Genomic DNA, 13,717 nt, shown 5'->3' on the forward strand with positions numbered 1-13,717 from the left:
CTTGCCGACTATATTTGTAGCACGGTTGAGCTCTTGTTACTGGTCTGCTCAGGTTCTTTGGATGGTGAAAGCTACTGAAAATTTCCTGCCTTGAACTGCCTAGGAGCCAAGTGCTGGCTCCACCCTAGAGAGGCTCTCCTTCTGGAACCCAGAAGGTGGATGAAAAGCACTATGAACTGTTCCCACTGGAAATGGAGCCTTCCCTCTCCTTCCCTGCTTCTCCTCCTCTCGTCTTTTCTCCTTCTGTCTCCACGACAGCTCATGGGGGAGGGGCAGAGGCACTCATGTGGCTGTATGAGTACCTGGACAGAGAAGCCCCTGTGGTCCTGCCTTCCTCTTCCTCTCCCACCTCTCCTCTCACTCCTGCAGGGCCAGGGTTGGGGCAACAGGGGAAGGTGGCCATGAAGCCGAGGCGGAATCGTTTGTTCATGAAGCAGTAGATGATGGGGTTGACACAGGACGAAGTGTAGGAGAGCAGGAGGATGAAGGAAATGGGGGCCCCTGAGAGGCGGCGCTCGGCGGAAGCAGTGTCATACGCCCGCCAGGCGTTGGCGCTGAAGATGGGCATCCAGCACAGGAAGAAGAGGAGCACGATGACGATGAGCATGCGGATTACTCGCTTCTTGGCCATCAGGTTGGCCGCGGAGCTGCTGCTCCTGATGCGGCTGACCCTGCGGTGGCGGTGACCCGACGGCTGCTGCAGCTGCAGCTTCCTGGGGCGCTTGGACTTCTGCAGGTAACAGCCGTCGCTGTCCTCGTGTCTGCCACTGCTTCCGGGGCTGAGTTTCCTTTCTGGGTGGGCAAGTGATAGCACTTATTTTGGAAGATGGGTCTCGCTACAGGAAAGGCACGGAGCCCCCTCCCCACTCCATTAAGGGGACCCCACTAAACTTGAACTGAACAGTGGGGCAGGCAACCTTGGGCCTATACTGATCCGGGTAAGTATTGATCTATGCTAGTCTAGCGGTTAGGATTCCTGGTTTTCACCCAGGCGGCCCGGGTTCGACTCCCAGTGTGGGAACGCCACATTTGCCACTCCTCGGAAGGAAGGTTGGGCAATCCTACTTCCGTAGTGATACTGCCTCGGAAACCCAAGGAGGGGTCGCTATGAGTCGGGGCCGACTCGAGGGCACACAACAACAACAACAGTCCCTTCCTTCAAAATGAAAGCTTCTAAAACAGAAAATAATATTTCTATCCATGTAGATGACAAGGGGCAAAAAGTATTAAAGAATGAATGTCCAGACTCTTCTCCTTCCTTTCTCTGGGCCCCCAGGGAGGAAGTTCCTGCCTGCTTGGTGAGCCTCTAGACTACTTTTATTGTGGGAATCTGGGTAATGGACAAAAATCCAAAACAAAACAAAACAAAACAAACCACCAAACTCATTGCCGTGGAGTCAGATCCAACTCATAGCAACCTTTCCTTGGGTTTCCAAGGCAGTATCACTACAGAAGTAGATTGCCCAACCTTTGTTCCAAGGGGTGGCTGGTGGGTTGAACCACCAGTCTTCTGGTTAGCAGTCAAATGCCTTAGGCACTGCACCACCAGAGCTCCTATGGACAAAAATAAGAGATGCTAAAGAAACTAAGTTATCTCCACAGGAAGCGTTGCACAAGGTCATAGAATGAGAAGGGGGAAAATCATGCTAACAAGAGAAAAAGTAAAGAAGAGTTATGCTGTCAAAGGTGTCAGGGTGTTAGTGAGTAGTTCATTGCAATTATGGAGAAAGAGTGAGGCTTTGTGAAAACCGTTGTATGAGAGAGAAGGGGAGAGAAGGTAGGGAAAGGAGATAAAAAGCTGGGCTGGATTATATACATATAAAAAAAATCTTTTAATGTCTTCGGAGAAACACAAGTGAAGACCAGAATTAGTATTGCTGTTGTTGTTGTTGTTATGTGCTGTCGAGTCGGACCCGACTCATAGTGACTCCTCCTTGGGTTTCCGAGGCAGTATCATTACAGAAGTAGATTGCCGCATTTTCCTTCCGGGGAGTGGCTGGTAGGTATGAACCACCAGCCTTCTGGTTAGCAGTCAAGTGCCTTAGGCACTACACTACCAGAGCTCTCTACTATTACCTTTGGTTGTTGAAGGATGTGGATTTGAATGCAACATTACAGACAGCCTGGGCCACATGGACTCTCAGCTTATAATTGGGTTATATGTATATTATCTCATTTTTTTTTTCCCCACTCAACACCCTTTTGAGAAGAATTATTTTCCCATTTTGCAGATGAGAAAATAGAGACACTGGGCCTCATGGCTGTACCTTATGCAATAGAGTCTCATAAGACTATTTTTGAAAACCCCCAGTACGTTCTATGCACACTCTGTGTGGGCATATTTATATAACTTATAAAACAGTTTTGTGATCTTTTGACATAAGCATACAGCTGAACAATGGTTACCTTTAGCAGATTTTTTCTGGCTAGCATCAAATTTTATTCCTTGGTAGAGTTCCAAAGAGATTAATCCATACGCCACCATCATCACGATTCCAGGAATAAGAAAGAGGATGAGTAACAGAAAAGTGTGCCTAATAAAAGACAAAGAAATTCAACAAGCAGCAACTTCAGTCTTTCGAACTCAAATGGGAAGAAATGAGCAGGGTTCATCTTTAATTGATCTGGATGAACACATTATTTACTAGTATTTAATAATTCCAGGCATTCCATGTCTGGAGGCTCAGTCACTAGATGATGTTTACTTCTGTTCTTTTTTCAGATAGTCTGTTACAGGTCACTATGAGTCAGAACAGACTCAAAGACACCTAATGAAAACAACAAAGAACTAATTAAATTGAAAAAGTTGTTGATTATGATTCTGTGTCTGAAGCCAGTCTACATACTGAAAATAACAAGAACTTGCATTCATTGAAGACCTATTATATGTGTTACACAGTTGTTGTTATTGTTATGTGCCTTCGAGTCAGACGTGACTCATAGCGACCCCTCCTTGGGTTTTCGAGGCGGTATCTCTGTGGAAGTAGATTGCCCAACCTTCCTTCCAAGGAGTGGCTGGTGGGTTTGAACCACCAGCCTTCTGGTTAGCAGTCAGGTGCCTTAGGCACTACGCCAACCAGAGCTCCTGTGTTACACAGTAGGCTAAGCATTTTCTGTATATTATTTCATTGAATTCCTACAATAACTTTATTAAAAAAAAACAACTCATTGCCATTGAGTTGGTTCTGATTCATGTTGTTGTTTTGTGCCATCAAGTTGAACCGTACTTATAGCGACCCCTCCTTGGGTTTCCGAGGCAGTATCACTACGGAAGTAGATTGCCCAATCTTCCTTCCAAGGAATGGCTGGTGGATTTGAACAGCCAGCCTTCGGTTAGCAGTCAAGTGCTTTTGGCACTACATTTCATAGTGACCCCTTTTGGGTTTCCAAGACTGTAAATTTTTATGGAAGCAGACCACTCCATCTTTCTTCTGTGGAGCAGCTGGTAGGTTTGAACCATCAACTTTTTGGTTAGCAGTCAAATACCTTAACCACTACACCACCCGAGCTCCTTAATAACTTTCTAAACAAACAAACTCACTGCCATCCTGTCGATACTGACACGTAGTGACCTCCAGGGGTTTCAGAGGTTGTAAATCTCTACGGAAGTAGATTGCCTGGTCTTCCTTCCACGGAGCACCTGGTGGGTTTGAACTTTCTAGGTAGGCACTACTATCATACTGCTTATGTTACAGACGAGGAAACTGAGAACCAAAAGAGTTTAAATAACTTATCCTAAGTCACACAGCCTGCAAGTGACCAAGGAGGGATTTGAACGCAAGTAGTATTATTCCAGAACACACCATTTGTCAACTTTAGAACAACAGAGTAATCAAATGTTTAAGTAGGGAGAATGCAAAACTTCCTTTGTTTTGTAAAATACTGCATTCTTGCTGTTTCTGACTCATGAAAACCAAAACCAAAAACCAAACTCACTGCTGTTGATTTACATCTGACTCATAGCGACCCCTTCTTGGGTTTCCAAGGTGGTATATCTATGGAAATAGATTGCCCAGTCTTCCTTCTGAGTAGTGGCTGGTGGGTTTGAACCGCCAGCCTTCTGGCTAGCAGTCAAATGTTCGTTCCCCAGGCATGAAATTGGCACAGTAGCATACACATTCTAGAGTGCTTAGGGGGTCAGAGCTGTGCTTTCTCTAAATGTGTTGGAGTCCTGAGGAATCGCAGGCTCCTCCTTTTTGAGTCTGGCCCCTGAATCACTCTAGCAGTCTGCCATGTGTAAGGTTGCACGATTAGACCATAAAATTGTCAGAGGCTGACGGTGGCTGAGCCGTTTCTCATTTCAATTGGACATGTTTTGATAAGATTCCTTTTCAAGTTGTGGAAATGTCCCTCTTCTGTGCAATATAATTCTATTTTTGTGTGTGTCCCTGGCTTGGAACAAAAGAAGCAAGGCAAAGAAAGCAGAGAGTATCCAAGTTTTAAGCTATTTCTGAATGTCTAGCTCCCTGCTTCTACAACATCCTTGGAATTAGTAAACACAGTATCCCTGCATTTATTGTTGTTGTTGTGTTTGCCGTCGAGTCAGATCCAACTCATAGTGACCCCTCCTTGGATTTCCAAAGCAGTATCACTGCGGAAGTAGATTGCCCAATCTTCCTTCCGAGGAGTGGCTGGTGGGTTTGAACTGCCAGCCTTCTGGTTAGCAGTCAAGTGCCTTAGACACTATGCTACCAGAGCTCCCTGCATTTATGTAGTCTTTTTTTAAATTTGAGATATTTAGTGATATTTTCATACACATTCTCTCATTTTAAACTCCCAGCCACCCAATGAGGTAGATAAATATATATATGTTTATATTAAAATATATTAAATATATATTTAATATAATATTTATATTATATATATTAAAATATGGGAGCTCTGGTAGTGTACTGCCTAAGGCACTTGACTGCTAACCAGAAGGCTGGAGGTTCAAACCCATGAGCCACTCCTCAGAAAGAAGATTGGGCAATCTACTTCTGTAGCAATACTGCCTTGGAAACCCAAGGAGGGGTCGTTATGAGTCGGGTCCGACTCGACGACACATAACAACAACATATTAAAATATACTTGTATTATATATATTAAATTATATTTGTATTATATATATTGAAATACATTTATATTATAAATATTAAAATACATTTATATATATTAAAATACATTTATATTATATATACATAAGTATGTATGTATATATATGTGTGTGTATATGTGTGTGTGTGTGTGTGTGTATATATATAGTTAATTCCTTTTATAGCTGAAGAACCTGAAACTCAGGTTATGTGAACTTGCCCAAGGTCACCCAGCTAGTAAGCAAAGGAATGGGTATTAGACTCTTGCTTTTTTATTCCTGGGAGCTCTGGTGGCATAGCACCTAAGGCACTTGACTGCTAACCAGAAGGCTGGAGGTTCAAACCCACCAGCCCTTCCTCAGAAGGGAGGTTGGACAATCTACATCCGTAGTGATACCACCTCAGAAACCCAAGGAAGGGTCACTGTGAGTTGGATCCCCCTTGACGACGGTGAATTTTGTATTTTTGGCAAGGTGTCCCATGCAAGTACCATAGCTGCAGCTCTAAGAAAAATCACATGGGTTTTGGACTCATGTCTGCTCTGTTGTCACTTCTCTAGAAAATTGTACTCTCAGTCATCCAGCTCCAAACCCCACTCGACCACTTAGAAGCATCTTGCACAGTGGTGAGCAGAGACTCTGCCACTTTTGAGGTGTGTGACCCTGAGCAACTTATCTAACCTCTCCATGTCTCACTTTCTCATTTGTAAAATGGAGATAATAATGACGTGTAGGTGGTGCAAACCGTCAACACACTCAGCTGCTAAGTGAAAGGTTAGAAGTTTGAGTCTCCCCAGAGGTGCCTCTGAAGAAAGGCCAGGTGATCTGTTCTGAAAGGTCAGCCATTGAAAACCCTGCACAGCCCAGTTCTGCTCTGACACATGGGGTCGACTCGGTGGCAGCCAGTGTTATGCTGTAGTGTTGGGTTTGTTTTCACTCATTTGTGAAACGAGTGACTATGTGTATGGCATTTAGAACAGACCTCACTAGGTGTTTGCTGTCACTATTATCCTGGAAAGAGTTTACACTGACCCTTTCCCAGAAGGTCTCCTAGAAGCTGACCCTAAAGCCACCCTGGGTAATACATTCCAGCTTTTCATAACACTGCAAAATTATATGTATAACAAAAAAAGAAAACCAAACCCACTGCCATCAAGTGATCTGACTCATAATGACCCTGACTTTAGGACAGAGTAGAATTGGCCCATAGGGTTTCCAAAGCTGTCAATCTTTACAGCAGCAGACTACTTGATCTTTCTCCTGTAGAGCAGCTGGTGGGTTCAAACCACTGATCTTTTTGGTTAGCAGCCCAATGTTTTAACCACTGTGCCATCGGAAATAATACATACACACACAGATAGACACACCACCTCCACCACCAAACCACAGTGCAGCCTTACCAGGACTGTTGCATGACATCATTTGGCAGCAGAAAGCGGCACATATTTGCTGTCTGGTTGTTCTTTTTGGTAAAAGGCACCAAGTTGCTATAAATTGGGTACGGAGTCATGATGGTAAAGGAGAGGCACCAGGTAGCAGCGATCACCTTCAAAGCGTGGGACTTTGTCTGCCAGACCCGGGACTGCAAGGGTTTGCAAATGGCACCGTATCTCTCCAGAGATATGGCGACCAGATTAAAGGTGGATACACTCACAGAGGTGCCTGGGAAAGAAACAAAGAAGCGAGCAATGTTGGCTCAGAAATCTGGCTTTTATTTGCACACCAGCTTACGCATGTCTGATCTGCCCAGGTTTCGTAATAAAGGAAAACTCTCAGAGGGTGAAGAAATAGTGCGCGGATATTCTTTAAAAATGGTTTATTTCCAGCTGTGTTCCAAAATGGTTTTAAGGCAGTTAAAGCAACACACTGCAAATACACCTCATCGCCAATTATTAGATAAGTTTATTGAGCTTTGATTACAAACTAAGTCCTGTTTCGGCAGGAGGTGCTTATTAATTAATAGTTAATTATTATTATATCATATCAGGGAGATGAAATACGTTCCTATCCCACAGCAGAGGTTTTGGGAAACCTGGAGAAAAGCTCTAATTTTGACCACGATCTGCATAGTTAAGTTGACATTACAAATGCTAGATGCTGAAGGATGCCGTGATCTCAAAAGGTCACTGGGATCCAAGCTGCAGGCATGAGAGTCTTTCTGAAAATTTCTAGTATAGACGGCTAAGAGTGAAAAATTCTAAATTCCAAAATGCCTTTTTTTTTTTAGGAAAAAAAAAAATGCATAGTAGGAAAAGACAAAGGCAAAGCACCCCATATTGCTAATAAAAGTTTCTCTGGGTAGGAGTTGGGGTCTTCTGTCATATTTTTTCTGCCTTTCTAAATTTTGTACAGTGAATGTGCATCATCGTTATAGTAGGAAAGACAAATATTAATCTTTGTAATATTAAGAGATATTAATAAATATTAAGAGATGTACTGAGGTCTAATCAAAACTTATTTTTTCCTAAGTTTTGTATGTGTATCATTATTATAATACTTTATTGCCTTAAAATTCCCTTGAACTCTTCAGCTATGAATTGTGTTCATTCTTCTGATTATCTCCTACCATAACTTCCTTAACCTTAGGGTCACTGAGCAAGACCCTCAATAAGATGGGTTGACACAGTGGCTTCAACGATGGGCTCAAACTTAGCAATGACTATGAGGATGGAGCAGGGCTGGGCAGTGTTGTTCATCAGGCTTTATGAGTTGGAGCTGGTTCGATAGCACCTAACACAACACTGGCCACTCCTCAGATGGAAGACTGGACAATCTACATGCATAGAGATACTGCCTTAGAAACCCAAGGAGGAGTTGCTGTGAGTTGGGACCAACTTGATAGCATTGAGTAATGCAACAAAGGATAAGCTTGGGAGCAGAGATCCTTAACCTGGGGTCCTTAGATGCTCACTATGCTTGTGGATATGAATTAATCTTCTGAAATTATGAGCAGAAATACTTTTTTTTAGGGGTCGGGGAGAGCCTATATAGCTTTTAACAGGAGTTATGAACGAGCCTATGACTCCAAAGCCATGAAATAAAGCTGTATGTCTGGGGCATATTCTCTGCAGTTTACTGGACTTTTACCCAAAGAATTTGATGACATTTAGATTAGAGAGCTTAGCCCCAGAGTCCTCATACTGCCAAATCTGTGTAATGGGTCCACTATACCTATAAACACCTACCTGGCAAGCACACATGTCAGAAATTTAATGAATGTTAGCTGCTAGTAATTTAGGGATTTTGAGGAGCCCACAGCACTGAAGGGAGAAAGGAAATCATTGGAATTAGAAAGCCAATAAATTCCTGATTGCATTGTAGATACTTTGTGAATTATTTTGCTTTTCTTTTTGACTATTGGAAATAATTTTTTTTAATTGGGGTGAAATTCCCATAACATAAAAGCAAGCATATCAAATGAATAATCCCATAGCATTTACTCCATTTACAATCTTGTGCAACCACATAAGCATGTGGTTTAAATCTCCCACGTACTCCAGTGGAGGTTCTAAAAGAATATTAGTACAGTAAGATGTGTACAGAAGGGCCTAGACAACACAAAGCCCCGTGCAACGCAAGTTATTAGCACTGCCTTATCATTTAACCATGATCCTTTTCATTTGTAAGTCCTTTTCTATTTTTAGAGGAGGTGGACACAGATTGACACGTTCCGGTTGTCTGTTGGTGGCCTGTGGGTCAGCAATTCATCATCATTTTGTCACTGCTGGCTCCCACTTCCACAGCTCGGAAAAATAAAGGCTTGTAAAGCTTTCTGATCACAGAAGACAGCCCTGGCACAACTTAGCTCTGCATATTTTGCAAGACTTGGGTCAGCACAAAAACAACTCCCTTCCCATTTGCCACCTCCCCAACCCCCCAACTAGTTCTCAGAATGGACAAGAGACAAGGCAGTTTGGTGGACAGAGGGGACAAGAAACAAGTTTCTGTTCAGCCTCAGGAGAACCATAGCAGTAGGTAAACTAAGGCAGTGTATTCCCATAGTGGGGGCTAAATGATCTGGATTCAAATCCCAGCTCTCACGCCTACCACTTGTGTGTCCTTGGGCACATTATTTACTGCTCTGTGCCTCTGTTCCTTCCTCTGTGAGTAAAAAAGGACTGCATTTATTTCATAGGGGGGTGACTTAGCAGTAGATTAATGCTGTGATGACAGAAATACCACAACTGGATGGCTTTACCAAACAGAAATTTACTCTCACAGTTTCGGAGGCCAGAGGTCCGAATCCACAGTGCCAGCTCTAAGAGAAGGCTTTCTCTCTCCATTGGCTTTGGGTGGGTGGGTGGGGGGGAGGAAGGTCTTTGTCTCCTTTCAACATCTGTGGGCCTGGTATTCCTTGAAGATCTAAATGTGTCTTGGCATCAATCTTCCCCTTGGTCTAGGAGGTTCTCAGTGCAGGGACCTTGGGGTCAAAGGATGAGCGTTGCTCCTCGCTCTTCTTTCTTGGTGGTGCTGAGGTGCCTGCCTCTCTGTTTGCTTCTGTCTCCTTTTATCTCTTCTAAGCTAAAAGGTGATACCAGCCACACTCCAGAAAAACTCCTCTTACATCAGCTCAGGGCTGTATCTGAGTGTATTACATCTCTCCTAATCCCCTTACAACTGATTAGCTGATCAGATCAGATCACACCATGGGGGATGATTATGTCATTGTGTTGTCATTAGGTGCTGGTGAGTCATAGTGATCTTACAAACAGCAGAGAGAAGCACTGCTCAGTCGGTCTGCACCATCCTCACAATTCTGGCTATACCTGAGCCCACTGCAGACAATGTTTCAGGGCTATCCATAAAGTTTTCCAGGAATATATCAGACAATGTTTCACTGCTATTCATAAGGTTTTCACTGGCCAATTCTTTGAGAAGTGGACGGCCCCTTCCTTCTTCTGAGTCTGTCTCAGTCTGGAAGCTCTGCTGAAACCTGTCCACCATGGGTGACCCCGCTGGTATTCAAAATGCTGCTGGCATAGCCTGCAGCCCCACAGCAACATGCAAGCCCTCACAGTACAACACACTGACAGACGAGTGGTGGATGTCATTATAGAACTGCCAGATTACATCATTACATCACTGCCAAACACTGAGACCTATGGCCCACCACATATTTTTGCAGGACACAACTCAATCCATGTCAGGTTGTTGAAAATAGAAGATCATGGGGATAAAAATACTTAGTACAATAGCTGGTGTATAAAGAATCCTAAAAAAATTAACTCTTGTGATTTTTATGATTGTCATTGTTTTTTTGGCACAGGTAGAGAGGCACGTATCTCAGCCAGTCGGGGCAGCTTAGTGGCACCCCAGACCCCAGGAGCAAATGCAACTCCTCATGTGGGGCAGAGCCCTCCCTCACTCTGCCTGACATGCCCAAAGCCCTTGGAGGGAGAGTCTGGAAAGGGAATCCTGAGAAGGGAACCTCGAGCTGCGATTAAGCTGGTTTTCAAATATTCCCCGTTCCTAGGAAAACAGGAGCAACACCAGCAAATACCCTTCCTCCACCACCCCTGGCACTCAAAAGCTATGGCCTGAGAGAGATGAAGATACAACCAAGAACCAACAAATTCCAGAAGGGATAGAGCTACTTGAAGTCACTTTTGAGTCCTTCTTCCCTTAGAACAGAAGCGAAGTTGGTATGTGTCTTCATAACAACTTATTTCACTCTTAGAAACTGACTTTGTTTTAATTGGTGAAAATACATACACAAAACATTCACCAGTTTAACAGTTTCTACAGGTAAAATTCAGTGATGTTTATCACATTCCTCATGTTGTGTAACCATTTTCACTATGCCTTTCCAAGTTATTCCCCTACCATTAACATAAACTCAATGCCCTCTGAGCAAAAAATCCCCGCCCCCCACTTCTGGTAAAAAATAAAAAACCAAACTCACTGCCATTGAGTCAGATCCGACTCAAAGCAACCCCTCCTTGTGTTTCCCTGGCAGGATCACTACGGAAGTAGATTGCCCAACCTTCCACTAATAATCTTTGATTTCTATGATTTGCTTATTTTATATAAGTGAGTGTGCTTATTTTATATAAGCCATACAGTATCTGTCCTTTTGCAACTGACTTATTTCACTCGGCATGATATTTCCGAGGTCCATCCATACTGTGACATGCAAAAATCAACTTCTAAAAAGCATCTGGGAACGTGTGAAGACTGACCTGCCAGAAAGCCAGCACCCACTTCCTCGCACACAGCCCCACACAGCCAGGGACTCTGGTTTTTGACCACTGGGCACGGCTCCTCTGCTGTGGGCTTGGGAAGGTTTGGAGCTGAGTGGGGTCAGAGGCAACCTGGGGAAATGGTCACTGGTAGCTCCTTACCCATGAAGTAGGTGGTGGTCTTGCAGACAGCGCTGCCAAAGATGAAATCCTTGAGGAGGTTGGGGATGAGGTTGAAAGGCATGCAGAAGAGGCAGAGCATGAGGTCACTGGCGGCCAGGGAGAGCAGGAAGATGTTGGTGACCGTCCTCATCCTCTTGTTCCGAATGAGCACTGTGATGACCAGAGTGTTCCCCAGCACGCTGAGCAGGAATATCAAGGAATATAAGAGGATCTGCACCGCTGGCTGCCACTCTGCGGAGAGGAACGGGGACGAGGCAGAGGCATGGAAGGGATGGGAGCGGAATGTTAAGACTTACCATTCGCTTATTTCCTGCCAATCCTCCCCTCTTTTTTTTTTTTTTTTTTTGCAGAAGTGTATGTATCATTGAGCCCATGTGTGCCTTGCTGACAACATTTTGCAGAAACAAATTCTGGAAAGCAGAGTGATTTTGTGGCTTCTAACAGGTTGGTTTGTCAAAGGGTCACTTGGGGAGCCACTTTTTCCTGAGAATAAAGCTTCTCAAGTGAATGGCGGTGGCTTTCTTTCCAGCTGCTAAGCATCATTTTGCTTTCATCACTTCTTCACGCTGGGTTTCCCCCAAGAAAAGGCTCCTGCTAGATTGTGACAGCACCCTTTCTGTCATGCTTGTAACTTCCAGCTCTGACACTTATACTTCCCTCTTGCTACACTTCAGCTCCTCAATCCACTGCCTTTGTTCCCCCAAGTCCTATACATTCATTCCCACCCCTCCCAAGGAGAATGCTAAGAATATCTGACTCTATTCTATTCTGAAATCTATTCAGATTTCTTATCCAAACTTCGAAACCAGTAACTTTATCCAGGCTTGCTTTACGACAACTTTGTTATATATTTTTTTTTATCAGCCTTGTCTTCCCTGTTTCTCCCTCCACTTCATAGTTTTCTGAATTAAAACATCAGTCACTGACACCTACCTTTGGAAGGATGGGGCTGATCCAAGCAGAAAAGTGTCTCATTTTCAAGCCCGAGTTCACAGGGAGGGGTGATGTTGCTTCCGTTCACAAGAAGGCTGTCAACCACGTCCATCCTTGCCTGCTGCCTCCCACCAAGTGCTGGAGAGCTACAGAAGTGCTCACTCTCGGCTCATTCCTCCAATGGCCTGAGACGCTCCTAAGTGAACCTGCTGTGGAGGGGAAAGGAGGGAGAGTTCCAGGTGTGGGCTTCTGCAGCCATTGCTTCGGGCACCTTCAGTTCACCACACTTGCTCCAGCAAGGCAGGCATTTGCACTCCTGTTGCGGGAGAGGCAAGCCAAGCCCACACCACCTTCCAGGCCGATCCCTCCCATTCCTGGGCCAGTCTTAGGGCCCTGAGCACAGGCAGCCTGACTGCAAGTTAACTCTTTCTGTGTGTAGCTGCTTTTACTCACACACACGTGCACACATGTACAAACACATGCACAGCCACAGGTGTGTATGCACGTATGAACTCACATGCATGGACACTCATGGGGACACACACGTGCACAAACATGGACATATGCTTGCATGGACACATGCACATCTGGATATATACACACACATAGACACACACATGGAATACACATGCACAGCCACAGGGACACACATGTGTATACTTATCAACATACACATGCAAGGACACACATGCATGGACACATGCATGTGGACACACATACACACACGCTTCCACAGTACCTCTGGTTCCTGTATAGAAACCTGTCACCATCCCAGCCATATCCAGAATAAAGCCCAAACTGGCTGTGTGAGACAGGAACAATTAACACAGTAACAGATATGATAATGCAGACCATCAGGACGGAAGGACACCGAGGAGCTGTGTGTCTACCTCCTTATAGAAAAGCCATTAGTGCCTTTTAGCTTTGGAACCAAGCCCAGTATCGTGTGTGGATTTAACTGCTGGCTGGTGGTTGCTACCAACCACAGTGTTATTCCTGTGGTCTCTGCCTTTGTTAACCAGGAAGAGGAGGGTGTTTTAAACGGGGGTTCCTGAATCCTTGATGCAAGAAAGTGAGATTTTTTTCCTTCATTCATTTACTCATCCACGCACGTAGTAGCTGGGGATCACTTTCTAGGCATGGGAGGGAGATACAATGGTGAACAAGACAGACCGAGTCGTTTCTGCCACAAAGTAGGGATGGGAGGAGAGCCAAGAAGCACATAAGCAAATAACGAGTACAATCATTTCAGATGGTGGTGAGCACCCAAAAGGGAGTAAAGCAGGGAGATGTGGCCCAGAGCGTCTTAGTTTCCGAGTGCTGCTGAAACACAGACACCACAAGGGGG

At 44.5% G+C, this 13,717-nt stretch overlaps 1 protein-coding gene across 1 annotated transcript; it reads right to left on the minus strand.

Moving 5' to 3' along the window:
* Nucleotides 1-259: 259 nt before the first annotated feature.
* Nucleotides 260-12,542, minus strand: CCKAR (cholecystokinin A receptor). Its single transcript, XM_007955280.2, is given in 6 exon segments — nucleotides 260-792; nucleotides 2,407-2,534; nucleotides 6,475-6,736; nucleotides 11,416-11,667; nucleotides 12,370-12,490; nucleotides 12,492-12,542. Coding segments are annotated over 6 exon segments (1,347 nt in total).
* Between the last annotated feature and the right edge of the window lie 1,175 nt (nucleotides 12,543-13,717).

The sequence above is a fragment of the Orycteropus afer genome, unplaced genomic scaffold (genome assembly GCF_000298275.1).
Source record: "Orycteropus afer afer isolate SDZICR_OR568_19922 unplaced genomic scaffold, OryAfe1.0 scaffold00497, whole genome shotgun sequence".
NCBI classification, from domain to species: Eukaryota; Metazoa; Chordata; class Mammalia; order Tubulidentata; family Orycteropodidae; genus Orycteropus; species Orycteropus afer.